The following is a 19,163-nucleotide window of genomic DNA, read 5'->3' on the forward strand; positions in this document are numbered from 1 at the left end:
TTTGAACACTTCTATGACGTCAGGACGGTGGCGCTACGGCTATTGGGTCAATTCTCCACCTATCAGGGGAATGTGGGGTTGGGCCACGGCCGGCCATTGTCGCTCGAAAGCGCTGGAGACGCTGTAGTACATATGCCAGGCCTGTAAGTGGCGCTGTAGTCTGCCACAAAAGCAGCGAAGAAGACTTCCCGCATGGTTGCCATGGTTGCCCTTCTGTTTATTCTCCGCTGTGGCTCTTTTTCTCCCTCCCCGAGGCAAGCGTTTGCGCCTCCTGCTGCTGTAATAATTCAATGCAATCCCTCCCCGTCGAGGCAAGCACTGTAATTCTCTCCGGTTAGCCCACCAGCAGATGACAAACACCCACCTCTCCGCCTCTTCCAAGGAACAAGGGGACCGTGCGGCAGAGTTTCAGTTCTTTCGCCGCTCAAGATGTCCATTAAAGTTTCAATCTTCCAGACAAAATTAGAAAAGTGCCAGTCAAAGGTCTTCTTTGTTATTTATTGAGCTTTAAAACAAATGAATAACGACTCTATATAATAATATAATAAAACACGGAGGACGGAGATCTATTTTTCTCCCCCTCTTCTGACTTGATCAGAGCACGCTCCCCTCTCCTGCTGAGGGGCGTCGTCAGCTGCAGCTCACAGAATCAGCCCCCTGCAAAAACAGGGCTAGATAACAGCAAATAGAGCGAAATGAGGCATGGCTAAAATGCATGATCTGTTTGGCATTTTGAAAACAGAAACGTATACATATACCTTATATAGGTATGGCCCTTCAATATATCATTTAAATATAGCATGATAGGTGTCCTTTTAAAGCTAACTTGAATGACATTTACTCATCACACCAAAATACACTGATGGATTTCGGAAGGGATTTAACTTTTTCTATATGGGATAGCCCAAAGTGTTGACATTTAGAGTGATGTCCTGGCTGCACAGCTGGCTGTCTGACTGTTTTCATGTTATAAATCATATGATGATTAAAGACGAGCTCCGCATGCACATTTTGAGCTTTTTTTTAAAAACCATACTGCCGTTTTTTCAGTGGATAATGATTAATGTTGCATCCCTTTGGGGTAATATAACCTGTAGTTTCAAGAGTCTCACCTTGAGTTCATTCTTAGAATAAAGGAGTATTAATCCCCACCTTTTGTCCCCGGAGATCCTTACAGACATACTAAAAAAAAAAGGGAGATTGAAAGTTCAGATGTCGTGCAAGTTTGTGGGAAAAATTGGAAACATCTTAGATAAACACGCAGAGAAATGTCTAAATTAATTTGTTTCTTCCCTCCTATGATATACTCCCTGACATATTTTGTAAAAATGTATCTTAGGAGTTTCATAGGTAGACTTGATGAATGATCCTTAAAGCCTGTTCCATTCCCTTCCCCATCTCTTGTTTCTTCCTCCCTCTCCTAGAAAATCCTGACGATGATCCCCACAGAGGAGGAGAAGCAGAGGATCCAGGAGGCCCAGCTGGTCAGCCCTGATATTCCCCTGGGCAGCGCCGAGCAGTTCCTCCTCACCCTGTCCTCCATCACAGAGCTGTCGGCCCGCCTGCAGCTGTGGGCATTCAAGATGGACTATGAGCTTCTAGAGAAGGTGAGACACGTGCCTGTAATATAGTAAAACAATGGAAAACTATGGATCAGGTTTATTGGGCAGTAGGTTTACACATACTGTTGAGAAATATATTTTCCTATGCCTCAGCCTTTTAACCAGTTTATCCCTCTACTCCTATAGTCAGCGTTCAGGCACGCAACCTCGGTTGCCACCTTCTCTCTTCGCTTGAGAATAGTTTTGTCTAGAGCTAGATAAAGACTTGGGATTTGGGTGACCTTCAGAATTGGTTAGGCAGGAGCTGTGTCACTTGGTGGCTTCAGAAAATGTCTTTGTAAATTCTCTAACGTAACTTCAAACTCATCTTCAGTGTCTGCCATCAGGATTCGAGCTCTCCTGTTTCTCATTGTGTTTCGAGTCCTTGCTCAAGAAGTTTCCATTACACATACAAGCTATATGCTCTGGTGTATAATGGTGCATACATAAGCACATTAAGTGAATTTAAGCTTTAAAATAGGAGCAGCAAAACGATTGTTTATAAGTAATATAAATATACAAAAAAGGAAATACAATAGGATTATGAAAAATGTCTGTGTAAAGAAAATATGTGCAGTATAGTAGTATCTGAAAGTGGAAGAGGTGTGTAGTTTTGAATAGCTACATTTGCAAAATATTTAGAGGAATGGGCAGAGTGATGATTGATTATTTCATCATGTGTTAAAAGAAAATATAGGGTAATAGGGTATTGTGATGTAAATATACATAATGTATAAGAATTACATGATGTGCTCATCTAAATGTTTTGAATGGCAAAATGCTCAAATAAAAAATGTTTGATGGTTACATATAAAATCTGTGTGTACTGTGCATTGTTATCAGCTAAATGAATTGACAAAAAGAAGTAAGAGTAGCTAATGTGCTTCTGAACTTCCTTTCATGCTCTCAGGAAGTGGCCGAGCCTCTGCAGGACCTGAAGGAAGGGATGGACCAGTTAGAGAAGAACAAGACTCTCCGCTACATCTTGACCACATTGCTGGCTATTGGCAACTTCCTCAATGGCACTAATGTGAGTAACCTTCAGGACGTATACGGCCGAGAGGTTCCTCTTCTTTCACTCCCTGTGTGTCTTTTACTCACTTCCTCCATTTCCTCCCACGCTCCTCCTCCCCCCAAATCCTCCGCCAACATATTTATTTGGCAAGGATAACAGTGGACTCTCTATGTGTAGAAGAATGTGCTGCCTGACTGTCTGCAGCAGACACTGTCCTTCTACAGTAAAAACGCTCGTGAAGGCTCTGTGGAAAAAGAGAGGGTGGTTGTGTGATTGTGTGTTTTCGGACTATTTGTGTTTGTCCGGCTGCTTGATTGGCATCTGTTTCGTGCTTTTTTTTTATGCAATGGGGATTTCTGTGTGTATTTCTATGCATTAGTGAACCCCTGGGACATGATAGCCAAGGGAAACATAAATCAAAAACAAGTAGTTCCCGTAAATAATAGCAGCATTTATATTTTTGCAGTAAGCCATTTAAAACTGGCAGCAGAACAAGGGAAGTCTTGTTGGGATTGTGTCTTTCATGAAGTGTCCAGCCTTTTTTATGGAAGGGGGGTTCCAAAGTTTTAAAGTAGATTGTGGTTTTTGATAATCACCAGCCGAATGAATCTACATATCTACTTGGCTCAGTCCATTGAGTCCCTTTTCTGAGTGTGCCAAAAAGGAAATTCAGTGCAATTTAGTCCTGGACTAGGGGCAGTTGATTTTTAATTCCATGCAGTTGTTTCCGTCCCGCATTCTGACTTGCTGTGTATACATGCATCTCTAGGCGAAAGGCTTTGAGCTGAATTACTTGGAGAAAGTCCCGGAGGTGAAGGACACAGTTCATAAGCAGTCCCTGCTGCACCACGCCTGCGCCATCGTGGTGGAGAAGTTTCCAGACAGCACTGACCTCTACTCTGAGATAGGAGCAATCACCCGCTTGACCAAGGTTTTTAACATTTTAAAATATCAGTTTGTAATGCAAATGTCAAATTCTCCAAAAAGAGTCCTCGACAATTCTGTGATTCCACTCTGTTAGGTGGATTTCGACCAGCTTCAAGACAATCTGGCCCAGATGGAGCGAAGGTGCAAAGCATCATGGGATCACCTCAAGGTCATTGCGAAACATGAGATGAAACCAGCATTGAAACAAAAAATGTCTGACTTCCTCAAAGAGTGTGCAGAGAGAATTATAATTCTGAAGATTGTTCATCGGAGAATACTCAACAGGTATGCTCCGTGAGGATCAAATGCTGAATCAACTTGGCAAAGCTATATTCTATTTTCATATCTGTTTGATTAACAACCATTTTTAGCATTTAAAGACATTTTTGTAACTTTTTAATGCATTTTTAAACTCTGTTTCTAAAGGATCATTGTACAGTGATGTGATGTTTCCCTACACATCTGCAGGTTTCATGCCTTTCTGCTGTTCCTGGGCCATCCGATATATGCAGTACGTGAGGTCAGCATTCATCGCTTTAGCAAGATCCTGAGTGAATTTGCCCTGGAGTATCGAACAACAAGAGAGCGCGTGCTACAACAGAAACAGAAGAGGGCCAACCACCGAGAGAGAAACAAGACCAGGGGGAAAATGATAACAGATGTAAGTGCTACTCACCGCGAGCAAGGGTCACACATACACTTTCTCCATTTCCTGATCCTCATCTTTGCCTAGTTTCTACTTTCTCAATTCCATGAGACAATATGAGCTGTCCCTCGACACTGGTTATAACCTTAATCTGGTTAAATCGCAGAAAGTGGCCATTACTGACAGACACGCTGTACATTTGTAATGACATCAGCGTAGTTCCTCAGTATTCACATGTTTAGGTTACTGTAACAACAAACAGCTTTTCTTTTCGGTGTGTCTCATTCTGTAGCTGCAGCAGGCCAAGAAAGGCCAGAGCAAACACCTCCCTGCATGATTAAAATCCCTTAAACCCCGAGGAGTCGGCCGCTCAGAGCCACTCCACTGCGAGCCTTGGCAGGGGCCCCTTTCTCTTCAAAGGAACTCTAATTCAATCACTGTGTGAAAATTCAAACATTTGGACGTCCCTGAAGGAGAAATAACAAGGCCCACACCTCAACCACACTCTCACAAAGATGTTCACTCAAATATGCTCCTCTGGTCCCTAGCTCGTATAAATCCGCAATGTTTTTTTATGGTGTTGGAGGATGAAAACCCCATAGGACTTTTGATTTTGGAGAAAGATTTGGTATTATTTGCGGAGAATTCCTTGGAACCATTGATTTTCAGTTTAAAATGTCATTGGAACCAACAAATAGTTAGCTTAGCCTAGCATAGAGCATTAAAGCTGAGGCAAAGAGCTAGCACTGTGTCCAAAAATAACAAAATATAAACAACATGGAGAAAGATTTTGTATTATTTGCAGAGAATTCATTAGAATAATTGATTATTTTATCTGTCTGTTAAAAATGTCACTGAAACTAACAAATGGTTAGCTTAGCCTAGCTTAGTGACTTAAAGCTTAGGCAAAAAGCTAGCTCTTCCAAAAGCGCTGGAAAAAAAAAACTAAATATAAGCAATATCCTTGGTAAAAACACAAGATATCAAATGTTAATGAATGAGCTTGACAGGTGATTTTAGGCTCATTTTTGTCTTTCCTTGTAAACAGGTTGAACTAACTTAACCAGCTGCTGGGTTCATCTACTTTACGGACATGAGAGGGGTATACATCTCTCATCCTATCATCTACCTCTCGCCAGAAAGCAAATAAAAGTATCTCCCAAAATGTTAAACTATTCCTTTTATGTAAATGAATAGAGACCAAAGACAATGTGCTTCTTTTTTATTTGAGAAAATGCTTAGACCTTTGTAAAAAAAAGAAACACGATAACTTAGTAGTGTCTTTATCAATCTGAAAGTCTAAAAACACCTCCTAAATATTTGTGATTTTGTATATGAAGAGCTTTCACTTTCATTTGGCTGTATATTGTATTCACTCCACACCTTGGCATTTTTTTTCCCCCATTTCCTTTATCTCTGTAGAGTGATGATGACGATGATATTGAGGTAGGGGGTTGACTTTGTGTGCAAACATGTGCATGGGAACTTTCTGTGGTGACTAACATTCAACCAGACTGTGCTGAAGTAACTTTAAACAATAACTGCTACATTTTTTGAGACTAAAAAAAGACCAGTCATCATTAGTAAAGACTGACAGGTTCTGTGTGCGTTTCACCTACAATGAATGAGGAAGCTTGAAGGTTTTGACAAGGAAAGAAAAGGAGGTATTCGCATGGTGTCGCAGGTACTTCCTTATGGAAATGAATGGACTATGTTGTGGGTGTCACAGCATAAACAGCAACATCACTTCTTCTTATCTCAGGATAGAAAAACTGCTGTGTCATGAGTGAAGATTAACCTGTATGACATGTTTGGTATTTATAGCTTTTCAGTGTGGTTTTTACCAAAATCTAAAAGTGAGCATTGGAATGATATGCAAACACCTTGTAATAAAATTTCTGATTGTAGTAATCCTGTGTCCTCACCCTACAGAGTGGTAAATTCAGCGGGGCCCCATCAGAGGCACAGGAGAGCCAGCCTGAGGGGATCCAGTATGCTGAGGATGCAGCCGAGCATGAGAACATGAAGGCCGTACTGAAGAGTAGCTTGCAGGGCGGAGAGAGCCCCACGTCCACGGTGCCCGGCCTCCGCACACGCACCAGAGCCAGCGCTACCCGAGGTCAGTCAGAGAAACACCGTTACAGCCCCTACAGTACATAGCTTTCATCATATCATCATCATTCAGTATTCCTCTGTGGCCATGAATGCTCCATGAGCACAGCATGAGCATTTCAGTGTTACTTCAGTAATCCAGCCTGTAACCTTTAAACTTATCTTTCACTAGGCGGGGTATTTTTAGCTAGGCTAGCAGCATGCCTCTAGGGATGGCATTGTCCCTCTGTATGTCCATCAGGCTGAAATATCTTTCTTATATTTTCTTATCTTTTTAGCCTTACATAAACATACATACAACTTTCCTGATCCTTCATACTGAGTTTATCAGACGGTGAGCATTTAATGGACGATTATTTCACATCTGAGCTATTGCTCTTAACCCCAGGGTTTCACTTAGGGACCGTCAATGATCTACCGTTTGAATCACACAACATTTTTTTTATTGTTAATACCATCTTCCCCATATTTATTTAGTTTTTATTTATAAAGTTGTAGTAAATTACGCGTGGAAAAAAACGTAGTTGTATCTTATAATAAATGTGATGAAAAGTTGTAAGTTCCATTTCTTTACAATAGCTAATTTGTCCCGTTGACTCCATCCATACTAGATAGTATTTATAAACTTGACTAATACGACACTCCTTATTATTGGATTTTAGGCCATCTCCCATTCACATAAAGATTTTAATGTGAAAATCTTCAAATGTTATATTTAAAATTCTTGGAGACTCAGAAAAAAACTTTTTTCAATAACTACGTTTTTCATTTGAAATATATTCATAGGCAATAGTAAAAGCCTGGAAATTCAATAAAAAGAGGTGTACTACTTGACCGGTATAGTCATATAATACTGCATTCATTTGGAGTCATTGGGTCAAAGGGCATGAAAGCTACTGACGAGAAATCTGACCTAAAAAAGAAAACAGCTGATAATATTATCTGTAAAAAGAGGAAGAAGGTGTTTCTAAACACCTGACCTATCATCCCTTCCGACCTTCCTGTTTCAGGGCGTGTGGCCCCATGGTGCTCTGCCAGTGACGACCCCGTGAACTGCACAGATGATACGGCTGATGAGATCATGGAGAGGATTGTGAGGTCAGCCACTCAGGGTCCCAGCCAGCGGACGCAACCTCGGGAGAGGAGGCGATCCCGAGTCAACCGAAAATCATGTGAGTCATCCCAAATATTACCCAATTGGCATCATTTATTTTCATGTACAGAGAAATGCAATGGGCTGCCGTGCAAACATTTGAACAATCCTCTTTTCTCTGTCTGCACAGTGAGAAGGACACTTAAGAACGGCTTGACTACAGAGGAGGCCAACGCTCTGGGCTTGTCCAGTGGTTCAGAGATGCAGGTGTGAGATGGACAAAAGGTCGTGTGGAAGCCCTTTCACTGCCCCTCCATTGCCTACATCCAACCTGGCAACCCACTCCACTCTGGCTTGGCAATAAAATCCCCCCTAGCTTTGATGAGTTGACCTTATCTGTATGCGTTTTAGTTCACATAGGCTTGTCACAAGTGCTTCCTGGAGAGATTGGATAAAAGCTTTTATTCATGAACTGACGGTCAGAGAGCAGAGTGCTGTATCCAAACCACTAAGCTTTGCTATTGCTGGATCGATGACGTACACTCATTCAGCCTAATCACAGTCATCTTTCCAAAAGGAAAGCACCCTCACTAAAGGGTGTTTTTTAAGGCTGAGGGCATCAAAAGAACTGCGTGTGCTTTCGATCTCAGTGGCCTTGACTGAATCCAAAGGGCAGGAAGTGTACGGACACTAAATTCTCGTTGAGTTTAGCGTCAGCCCTGCAGCTTTAGGGACACACTAAAAGACATTTCATCTGTTGAATAGATGGCTTTGTGCTGAGGGTTATATACTACTGTGGTAGTTTTGTGTTTCTTTTTTATTTTGCTCAAGAAGGTGCTCAAATAAGGAACAATTGCACTGGATGTAAAAGTTGGGTATCAATGGAATGTGAAATCCTTGACACTGATGAACCACTGACATCGGAAATAATACTCAACAGTTAAACCAGCAAATTTACAGTAGCACAGTTTTGTCTAATCTAAGTGACTGGATCAGAAGGAATCTATCAGAGAAACTTCCTTTTAAAGATCTTCTTCAACAGTTAAGGTGAGACTCGTGATTCCACTCGTCTCAGTCTAATGCTCATCAATAGTTTTAATTCCAAAAAAAAGTCACATCATGTGACCTATTCTCTCTGATGGACTGAACAGTTTAAGCAAGGCGAGTGCAGTGTTACAAGGAAGCAATCTTCAGTTATATAGTTTTATTTTCTAGAAACTATGAGCTGCACATCTCAGAGTGCCTTTCAGAGACAGTTATTTATTCAAATGTTTTCAGGGACATTTAATCAAGAAAATGTTACTACAGATGTGCAGTCTGGGAGGGACGAGGGGGTAATACTGCAATGTACATCTTTCACGAGCTGTGATTTATTTTTAACCAGTGTTTTTAATCCTGTCCTGGATCAAATAGTATGTAATGAAGATAGCTTTAAAGTATTTATGACATTTTAGGATTGGTCATGCACATTAGCTGTATCCTGTTGCCTTATTGTGCATTGCTCCACTCTAGTCAAGATCTAAATAAAGTTATTAAAAATAGACCAGGCCAATTTAATGTGTAGTTCAGCTGGCTTCACTGGAGATCTCAGTTTGTCGTTCACAGGACATTCATTGTCTAACTATGAATGTGAACATCAGGGGGTAATTAGCAATACGGACGCACACAAAATCTCAATTATGTATCTATTGATATTTACATCTGTATTAAAGTAAAAAAGGAGCCCGCAGTTTAACTTTCGATTGTGTCATTGTGCTATTCGTCTATTTGCAATGGCCTTGGCTAATTGAATAACGTGCACCATTTCACTTCATGTCATAGCAATGATTATCTATCCACTGTGACGGAAACATAGCCATTGAGAAAGAAACACATCTAGTGCAACATCGTAATGAAGCTATGTGAAACCCACCCAACAGTTCATGTTCTTGTTTTGTTTGGAATTAACTGAAAACTAATCAGCACCTTAGGCCCACTGTGTAGCATGCAACTTAGTGGAACTGAAGTTATGGGGGGAGGGGGGGGGGGGTTCCCAGATTGTACTGATTTGTCAAAAACCAGACAGAATAGATGTGTAAGGTATTATAGGGGGAATGCTGTAAAGTGATGTACATGTCATGACAATGTCTTTGAGTTCTGTTGTTTTGGCTCCATGTGTAGAATAGTGTATTATAGACTAAAAGCAGTATTATTCTAAATATAATTTAAGCACACCAAGCCATGCATGGTTTAAAAAAATAAAAAAAAAGGTTTCACACCGCTCAATACGAAAGTTGGTTCTCTGTGGTAGGGTTTGTGTTAATACATATTTTACTTCACACACGTTGTGAAACGTGCAGTGTTGAAACTCACCAGCTAGTCCTGTGGAGAGAAGCCTTTGATTTCATTGCACTCAACATTTCTTCTTTGTAATTGAACATTAGCCCACCACACATGTTGCTGCCTGTGCCATAACATCACTGTGGAACTTGGAAACAAGTGCTATACAACCAAGGCTTCCATCGCGTCTTTGCCCACAGCAAAAACTATGTAACAAAGTCAATAAAAAGGCTCATTAAAACGTTGTTTGACTTTCTTTCTTTTTTTTACTATATCTTTCAATTGTTTTCAAAAAAGTGTCACATGTAAAAGTTTTGGGGAAGAAAAAGCAACCAAAAAAAAAACTTACGCCTCTTTATTTTCAGTCCACACAACCCATGCTTCAAGTCAGTTTATGTTTGAGAGCAGATAGAGGTCGACGACGAGCTTCCAATACAGCTCATCTGGGGTTTACACATGGCCATCATACAGACCTCATTTGGTCTTAAATGTGATTATGGTTTGCTTTTAATAAATTGCAGAGACATATAACAATGAACAAGACAGCTACCTACAAAAAGGGGGCGGGGGGGGGGGGGGGAGGTTGGAAAATACAATTGAGCATCAAAATAAAACGCACAAAAAATAAAAAATCAGCTGAAACAGTCTCAGCAAATCCAGTGCAACCCAAGACATGTTCTGCTTTATACTAGCTGAAAACTAAAAACAAGGGCACATATTAAGAATTATATAATTTGTATATCCTGATCATAATTCAAATTTATCAATATACATTTTTCCCTGAACAATTACTTTTGCACAGTACCTTTGAATTGTATAGATAAATTACAAAATGGAGTATTCCCTTTCCACCAGACATGATTTACTTAGTAAAACCCCTGAATGACTGACAGGCAGAAAGCTCTTATGCAGTTAACATTTTATATTGCTACATTTGAACAAGGATTAACAAAGGGATTTGTTTAGTTTTTGCATATTTTCTTAGGTTTGTGGTTTGGCGTGCATCTGCACAGATATTGTCAAATTATTACTGAAATAGCACCAAAAGACAAACGCCCGACTATTCAGAGGCAAGGCGTTTTTTAAGTGTGTTTTAGAAATAGTACATAGCAAGTGTGCAGTGCAGTTTAATCGTTAACCACCACGTGATTAGATTTATAAAATGGCAAAGAAGTAAACAACACTAACGGCCCGTCTACACTACAGGCATGAAAAAATCTTGAAGCTGGGCGTGTCTGAAGCTTGGCGATTTTTTGCGAGCAACCAATCACATGAATCTCCCGCCCCCGAAATACAAAGCAATAGCAATGTTAAAACGAAGTAAACTGGATATAAACTCTCCAAACAGGCGAAAAAACTATCAGTTTCACCCACTGTCTCTGCCACCTCCCTCCATGCCTGGTTCCTCCGGTTTGTATCCCGGTAAATAGTTCCGGTCGTAAAGAGCCGGGTGATTTGCTACCGTAATATCTCGTTTGGAATATGAGGAAATGAACTGCGGTCTGGCTCTCCCAGCTTGCACGCGGTTTGATTGGCTGCGCTTGCACTGGCGGGATTTGCATAAACGGAATTTGATTGGCTGATGCCAAGCATCGAGCCTCAAAAGTTGAACATTGTTCAACTTTTGATGCCGATAGATGCTCATGATGCTTGCAAAGCCATGCCATGCTCCCCACAATGCAGTTCGGCGAAGATTAAAAATCTTCTACGTCACCCCATTCAAGTGAATGGGCGAAGCGTTGAAAGCATTTTTTGATGCCTGTAGTGTAGACGTACCGTAACTGTATATTACCAGACACATAAAGCTGATCCTCAACACAGACAAGTCGGCCCCGGCAGATTCAAACACTGACCTGTCTTCTATCACAGGGTTACTGTCAGGATTGTATCTTCTGCAATGATACAAGTAAACTTAGAGCTGTTGTTGGACACAGCACCTGGCGACTGCTCGGTACAATACATCATGTTTTAGAGCTGGCTTCAATTACAAATGATAAAAAGAAGAATACATCCTGAACGCATACACATGATTCAGGTTGCCTTCCTTTTAAAAAATAGGTTTGGGGCTCAGTTCAGTTGGAGAATTAACTGAACCTTGGTGTTGGAGGTGTCTAAAAAGCTTATATAAAAATGCTTACCCAAATGATAGCTCCTGTGAGGGAAATATGTAAATGTTTACATTTTTAAAAATACTTTTTTTTTTTTTTTTTTTTCAAACCATAGTTACTCATGAGTTATTTCAACATATAGCACCAGCTTGTAGATCATGCCAAGCCTTGGGTTTGGTCTAAAGAGCGAATCTGTGCTGCACTGAAATAGTGTAACGCAGACAGCAGTGAGACGAATTGACAAATCTTCAAATAACTTAAAGTGCCACTCCAGTCCCACTCCAGCTTTCTAAACCTTAACCACAGTACGCATATCCTATCTAAGACAACTGATGGGGAGCTTCAAGCATTTCCATTAGGAAAGTGTCAATAGGCGTGTCACCGATCAGCTTGAAGAAGAAGAGATGCTCCAAACACTTCAAGCCGATAGATCGCAGTGCTGGCAGTCGCAGGAGGAGTTTCGCAAACCTGCCAGGGCAGAGGAGAAGTCATTACGTTTGAGCAGAACACCAAGGCACCAATCAGGTTCCACTTTCTACACTGTAAAAGGACGAGCAGAGTTTGAGGTAGCTGTAGACGTTTACCTTCCCTGCTGCTCGGGGTATTTCTGTTTGCAATAGGACTCCAATGATGCATAGACCTTTTCTCTAAGGAGCTCCACCTCCCCGGTGTTGGAGAGCCCTTTAGCATCTGTAAGCAAATAGAGAAGAAGATTTCCACCAGTGCCACGAGACATCCCATATAGTAAGAAAAGTATGTTAATGTTTCTTATTTAGATATCAGCATTGGTCAGGCACCTGGGTTGAAGAGGACGATGGCTCGGAGGCAGCCCAGCTCTGTTTTGTCCATTTGCATATCTCTCATTTTATTGACGAGCTCCGTGAGAACCCTAAATAATAACATTGATTTGATGAAATGCTTTTTGGAAAGCCAGAGTGTCAAATACAAAGCGCAATCATTACCATAACTTTTTTAGTCAAACACTAAAATAATGTGAAATTACCTGTCAAATATGGCGCCGACCTCTGCACTCTGCACACTCTCCCTGTGTTAAATAAAAACAGTTATTATTTAGACAATACAAACATGTGCAGCAACATTGAACAAAAAGGCATAACAGTGTGTTGGCTGTTTTTTGTCTCCACATTTGCACCTGTCAAAAATGGCCCCCACTCCCGCGCTGTGTGCACTGTCCCGCTGCAGCTCAGAGGCCAGGAGAACTCCGTCCTTCAGACCGATGGAGCGGTGGGAGAACGAGGCGATGAGGAGCTCATTCCACCCTGACAACGCACAAAGGGAGGGGCTCATTAGGAAACTGGTCTCGAGGACTTAGAGCCATCAATTTATCCCCCGTGTGCGTACACATCAGAAGGTCCCCACTGCGCCCTGACCTACATTGACCCTCCTGCAGTCTAAAGTTATTATTGATAGTTAAACCCCCTAAGGTCAACACCAAACAAACAACAAACTGTCTTCACATTAAGGGACACTGTACAAGGGCAGATGTCCTAGAACTAAGGTTCACTGCAGCACTTTTTGTACAGTTCAAATTCAACAGGACAATAGATTTTGTCAAAAAAAACAACTTCAAATGTATTTGACTGTGCATTAATTACCAATATAGTCTTTATCTTTTCATTAACTCTATGCATGCACAAATACCAACATTCAGACAAAGTTAAGGGCCGCTAAAAATGATCCTTCAGGCTTCGACTATAATTAAAATACTGCATTGGGTACATAATAATTAAACTTTATATAGTAATATTTATTCAATAAAAAATGTACTCAAGTAAAAGGAAATCCAAAAAGCACTATCTTTAGCTCTAAGATAAGATAAACCTTTCTATAATCCCACATAGGGAAATGCACGTGTCGGAAAAACAGACTTCAGAGTGAAGCCCAGGACAGGCAAGAGTTCACACCAGTGCAGATAAGAGACACAGATAGCAGTGTATATGCATGACACACTAAAAACGTGTCCTTAGCCTCTCTTAGAAGTGTACTTTGGAGTATTGCATATGAATCTGATACACTTGAAGAAAGACTAATAATGTGCATCTGATCTCCGTTAAAAGGGTGCAGTTCTTTACACTCAGTCGTACCTGCACGGAGGAGGATGACCTGGTCGTCGAGGGGCAGCTCAGAGAAGTGAGGGATTCTCTTCGCCCACTCCACCAAAGCAAACAGCTGTTTGTCTGCAGTCTGGCAGATGTTGGTAACTGCATCATGGGGCTGAAACCAAACAATAAATCATATCTTCTTAGTTGTGCATCCAAACCAAATACTTCCAACAATTACAGTAAGCCTGTACTTATAGCGTGTTTTTGTTTAGGCTATTCTAAAAACATTAGGCCAAAGCCATCGTGCTTCTGCCGAACACTGATGAATGGCAAAGTAACTTCCTTTTGATTGCGATGTTTTAACCACTCACAGAGTTGCCAGCGGAGCCATCGTCAGAGTGAAGCTCCGTCTTCTTCTCCACAGCGGTCTCTGCCTCTAGAATCTTCTCCACGGGCATCTCCTCATTCACGCCCATACTGAACTCCAGCTCTCCTTCTCGCTCGCGGTTCCTCTGGCGCTCCTCCTGGACCGCTGGTCAGACAAGACACAAGGACACAGTGGTGGGGGAGAAGAAAAGGAATGAGATGATGGTAAATACGGAAGAATGGTAAATGTGAACTGATGAATTTATGGGTTAAAAAGGTGATATTGTGCAAAATGCTCAGCCTCTGTAGAGGGTTTTTTGCATGTAATAACATACAATTGTTATTGTAAGAGCAGAAACACATTTCAAAAGTGTTGCATTCAGTGGATTTCTGGCAATTTTAACTGAAGAGTGGGGCTGGTTTTTCTACAATACAGTACATTAGATAGAACTGAAACAACTGTTCCTCAAAGTATCTTTGTGGCATATTGACTTTTCATTTTCTACCACATTCATAATATCATAATAACCATCAAGACAAAAGTCAAATGAATGTTCTTCCATTACGAATAGAAGTATATTAAGTATAGTGGTAGGTTCATGTTACATGCATGAGTATGTTAATGACATGCTTTCCTAGCTTACATGCATTGGCATAGTCGTTCACAATGGAGTACTAAATGGTTTAAGACAGAATCACAATGGATGGACAACAGAGACTAACATGTGAAGTTGTTTTTTTAAACTTAAGGGCAGTAAAAGTGAGAGTACCTTTTGTCTACATCAATCTAAACTGTGATGTCAGTGAGGTGGAAGAACTGAAGCTGTTTTTTTTTTTTAAATACACAATGTTTGGACTCCCCTCTAATCATAAAACGTACCCTTCTCTCTGGCAGATCAGACACTCTCGACAAAGGTGCAGCCATAACAAAGTGACAAGGCTTAACGTGTGGCAAAGCATAGCGTAAGGACTTTATGCCTGAATATGGAGCCAGAATTAGGGCTGCAGAGAGCTGGTCAAGAGGCAACACCTGCAACTCGATGCATTTTAGATACTTCAAATGTTTCTTGCGGCCTATAGAGGGCCTTAACTAGAAAGATCCATCCTATTTTCTGCAGCGCAACACCAATCCACTCAATCAGATTGTAAATACAGTTACAGAGATTCAGCTAACAACAGCTCTCCGACTGCTTTTTTTTTTTACAGAGCAGTCTATCATCACAATGCACCATACCGCAGCAATCCTCACTCTCCATCATTTTGGGGTAAATTTTCACACATAAATCCGCCAATCAACAAATTTGCATGTCTAACACAACAGGCTATTTCTCTAGGTAACATAAAAATACAATATCTTTAAGATTTCATGTCATACTCATCCATCCCTCATCTTTTCCATCTTCTTTAATCCACTTTACATGTTTGATCACTATTGAAAGATGGAGAAAGGGTAGAATAGGAGAAAATGAAGAGAAGAGATGGAGAGGGGTTAGTTATATAAACCAGCCCCAATACACTCGTCTCTACCCTTTATCTTATCTAATCTATCTAATCTTGCATCCACCCTCACCTACGCCAGAAATAGTGCTAATCCAATGTTACTTCATCAATTTAATTGGGCTTGCATTAGCATAATAAGTTATTCTAAGTAATCTAATTGACTGCCAATGTATAATTCATTCTAAATAGGAATATTTAACTATGTTGCAGAAATCTCCAATGTAGGTCCCCTCTGTATAGTGGCATGTAAGTCAACTCGCAAACAAACGTGTTCATAAACCTTTTATAGCCAAACGGGCTCTCAAAATGAACTTTAACTGCTATTTGAACCCTGATCTTGCATACCTTCCCTCTTCATGCCCATGGCCAGGCACTTCTGGTAGCGGCAGTACTGGCAGCGATTGCGCTGGCGTTTGTCGACCAGGCACTCTTTGTTATCTCTGCAGGTATAACTAAGGTCTTTGCGCACAGTTCGTTTGAAGAAACCTTTGCAACCCTCACAGCTGTACACTCCGTAGTGCTTGCCTGTAAATTAAAACATAAAAAGACGTTAAGCAAGAGTCTGATGGGAAAATCAAACATCACAATTGTATTATTCAGCAAAAATTGTCTGGTTTCCATTTCGGTTAAGATGTTGAAACTATTGAAAACACATTACTAAAATGAAATAAAACATTCTACAGCTTGTGTTTTCACTTCTGCTAATCCTGCTCTAAGCACACTCACTCACCAGAGGAGCGATCTCCACAGATGACACACATGCGTTTCTGAGACATCATTATCCCAGGGCTGTGAGATGGCATGGGCCTCAGGCCAAACGGAGGCTTGACATCTTCTGAGCTGCTGATTGAGTGCATCCCTGCTGAAGAAGAGATCTGGATAAACGAAAGAAACCAAAAAGATTCATTAAAAACACAGCGGTGCATTTGGTTCATTTTGTCATGTTAAATTACAACACTGTTGAATGCATCATCAAAATGTGCTTTCTCTAAACTTTGAATCCTAAACTGAAGTATCAAACAAACTGTGGTATATGCATGACAATCTTCCTGGACATATTGTACACACAAAAAACTGTGCGGTGTGTGCAAAACTATCATGTGTAGCCACGACCCCGTGTAAACAAATACAAGTACACTACAGCAGATAAATCCTTAAAATACAAAAAAGAAGGTGCACCGTGACATTAATTGACTGATTAATGAATGTCAATTACCTGACTGCTGCTGATGGGTCCAAATCCCAGAGTGGGTGAGACCACTGGGGAGTTAAGTGAGGAGCTGATTACTGAGAAGGGAGAACCCAAGATGCTGGTGGGGCTGTTGGAGGCTGAACTGTTGCCTTGCTGTGAGGACATGACGAGTAAGATACCCAATGGAGAGGATAAGTTCTCGTCTGAAGGATATCAATCTGAGGGTGATACAGAGGATATTATTAGTTTATGACGGAACTTGAAACATCTGTTTGTAATAACTGGTAATGATTGCAGGTAGATCTAAAATGGTGTACTGTAGTTGTTAATAAACAGGATTTTAATTGCCAGCTATTTTTGACATTGCTTAATACTTTAAATCATATGTCAAGCAAATATGTGCATCAGTCTTTGACTCAGGGGAGCTGATGTTTTTTGTCTTGGACTGTTTATCAGACAAGACATTTGAGGACATTTTGGAGTTTAAGAATTGCAATGAAAGAGTTTCAGTTTCCTGGCAGAGGAGAGACTCATTGATTAACCTAGAAAATAATCGTTAGTTGTAGCCTTAGTTTAAGGAAGTAGTGACGCTACGTCTCAAATGTTCCAACAATTATGCAGCCGTCAATAATACTAAAATAAGCCTGACACGTATTCATTTTCCCACGAAAAGAGTGATGCGTTTGGCGAATACGACTGTAACCATTTATTAGCTAAGCGGAAAACCAGCATCCAAACTGTTTTACATGTTCAAATAGCCCAGAATTCAGAGGAAAACGCATTAACACAGAGCAACGTATTGTGTATTATATTAAAGTTTCTGTTCAAAGTGTTCAAAACACTAAGTACATCAACGTTTGCTTACATTAATGTGTTAACGATAGCTGGCCCCATTTGGCATCGCAATTGCGTTACACGTTTGCTAAATGTTGCTAACGATACGCAGTAACGTTTACATTTAAGTTTCACCGTGGCAAGAGGCTTTTAGTAAATAAAAAGCACAAACTAAAGTGCCGGTGCCCATGACTTATTTCATGAATAAATAGTGGTACAGTGCATTATTCAACATAACACATAAATAATGATTACTTTCACCGAGGGTAGCTAGCTAGTTAGTTAGCTAGCTAGCTGCAAATCCATGAAAGCTCACAAGCCCGACAGCTAACATTAGCTTTGGCTGCCATACGTCTGGAAAATATTGCATGCTATAATATATCTTGAAACTACGATATAAACATACCCCGGTAATCATCAAGAAATGTGCAGCTTGATAACTCGATGGTCATCGAGCCACTTCAATAAATCCGCAATAATAGCGCAATGTATTCTAGCTAAGATTAGCTTGTTAGCTGCAATTACGGCTAGCCTCTCCAGCTAACATTAGCTTGGTTCCCGGTGATAGTCTGAGGAAGCAGTGGATGACAAAACAGCTCATGGTCGTTTGAAGGTTGGAATTACTTACCAGACACACCTTCGACGCATTGTTAAAAACCACTTCACTGTACTTGTTGTAACCAGACCAGCGCCAGACTACAGGCCGACACTCAGAGCGAGTTTACTTCAACTTGACGCTGTTGTTGTTTACAGGCCATGGTGGCTCAGTGCCAGTATCCCTTGAACCAAAATGTCTCATGGGACCACCCATAACACCTTGTCATATGACACTCCTGCAGTATGTGTTCCGCTTGATCTTTACTGTAATCTTATAGAGATTAATTCACTTTAACATAGCATTTCATTATTGTGCGCAATATCCGACCATCTGCATGAACATTGTAATACATAATATTTACTTTTTAAAATGATAGTTCCCCCTTCCGGGGAATTAAAGGAGAATGGCACACAGCACATTTGCATTCTGAAAATCTGTGTTACTCATAGTCTATGATTCTGACACAAGATTCAGATGATTTTTCAAATGTGTTTTTGGTAATGGTGTATTAATAAAGTTGCCTACAACAAGTACTACAACAACATAGTAAATTGCATTTCATTCAAATTGAAATTTAAAAGTGTTTTTTGGAGACATAATCTGATCCAACTCTTAGACAGCCACACAAGAAGCACTGGAATGCTTTTGACAGGAGGGGGTATACAGTATTGCACAACTTTGTATGCTTCAGTGATGTTGTTTGTTATATTCTTTCACCAGAAGTATTCATTACATTGTTCTTTTTCTGTAATCTTTTGCACTCCTCGTCAATATTTCTTCTTCTCTGTG

The 19,163-nt window shown here is 40.6% G+C and overlaps 2 protein-coding genes across 8 annotated transcripts in view; one reads left to right on the forward strand and one right to left on the reverse strand.

The window, feature by feature from the left end:
* fhod3b (formin homology 2 domain containing 3b) overlaps positions 1-9,958 on the forward strand; it is a 91,313-nt gene extending 81,355 nt beyond the window's left edge. For 4 of the 6 annotated variants that reach the window (XM_079692369.1, XM_079692371.1, XM_079692373.1 and 1 more), the window contains 9 exons: positions 1,425-1,607; positions 2,512-2,631; positions 3,386-3,547; positions 3,638-3,828; positions 4,012-4,204; positions 5,612-5,635; positions 6,122-6,308; positions 7,312-7,473; positions 7,585-9,958. In XM_079692369.1, coding sequence (XP_079548495.1) covers positions 1,425-1,607; positions 2,512-2,631; positions 3,386-3,547; positions 3,638-3,828; positions 4,012-4,204; positions 5,612-5,635; positions 6,122-6,308; positions 7,312-7,473; positions 7,585-7,667 — 1,305 coding nt within the window. In that variant the 3' untranslated portion in view covers positions 7,668-9,958. The other 2 variants (XM_079692370.1, XM_079692372.1) reach the window with 2 other exon arrangements.
* A 95-nt stretch (positions 9,959-10,053) lies between these two features.
* LOC307046167 (retinoic acid receptor RXR-beta-A-like) lies at positions 10,054-18,563 on the reverse strand. Of its 2 annotated transcripts, XM_079692377.1 has the most exons (12): positions 18,405-18,563; positions 16,967-17,160; positions 16,481-16,625; positions 16,096-16,275; positions 15,626-15,679; positions 14,256-14,416; positions 13,927-14,056; positions 12,975-13,101; positions 12,825-12,866; positions 12,619-12,710; positions 12,406-12,511; positions 10,054-12,289 (listed from the first exon to the last, which is right to left on the reverse strand). In XM_079692377.1, the coding sequence occupies exons 2-12, from the start codon at positions 17,105-17,107 to the stop codon at positions 12,142-12,144; spliced, it is 1,326 nt and encodes a 441-aa protein (XP_079548503.1). In that variant the 5' UTR covers positions 17,108-17,160; positions 18,405-18,563; the 3' UTR covers positions 10,054-12,141. The 2 variants fall into 2 exon arrangements, with proteins under 2 accessions (XP_079548503.1, XP_079548504.1); XM_079692378.1 differs by lacking the exon at positions 15,626-15,679.
* Between the last annotated feature and the right edge of the window lie 600 nt (positions 18,564-19,163).

The sequence above is a fragment of the Notothenia rossii genome (genome assembly GCF_949606895.1).
Source record: "Notothenia rossii genome assembly, chromosome: 7".
Classification (NCBI taxonomy): Eukaryota; Metazoa; Chordata; class Actinopteri; order Perciformes; family Nototheniidae; genus Notothenia; species Notothenia rossii.

What these genes read in the sequence shown, in the direction of transcription:
- LOC307046167 (XM_079692377.1), bottom strand. Translation starts at nt 17,107, where the DNA reads ATGTCCTCACAGCAAGGCAACAGTTCAGCCTCCAACAGCCCCACCAGC. An exon ending in AAAAGATGAGGGATGGATGA is followed by an intron (nt 14,417 to 15,625) that starts GTATGACATGAA and finishes TTGTCTGACCAG; the next exon opens with CGGTCCAGGAGGAGCGCCAG. An exon ending in GGTCATCCTCCTCCGTGCAG is followed by an intron (nt 13,102 to 13,926) that starts GTACGACTGAGT and finishes GTGCGTTGTCAG; the next exon opens with GGTGGAATGAGCTCCTCATC.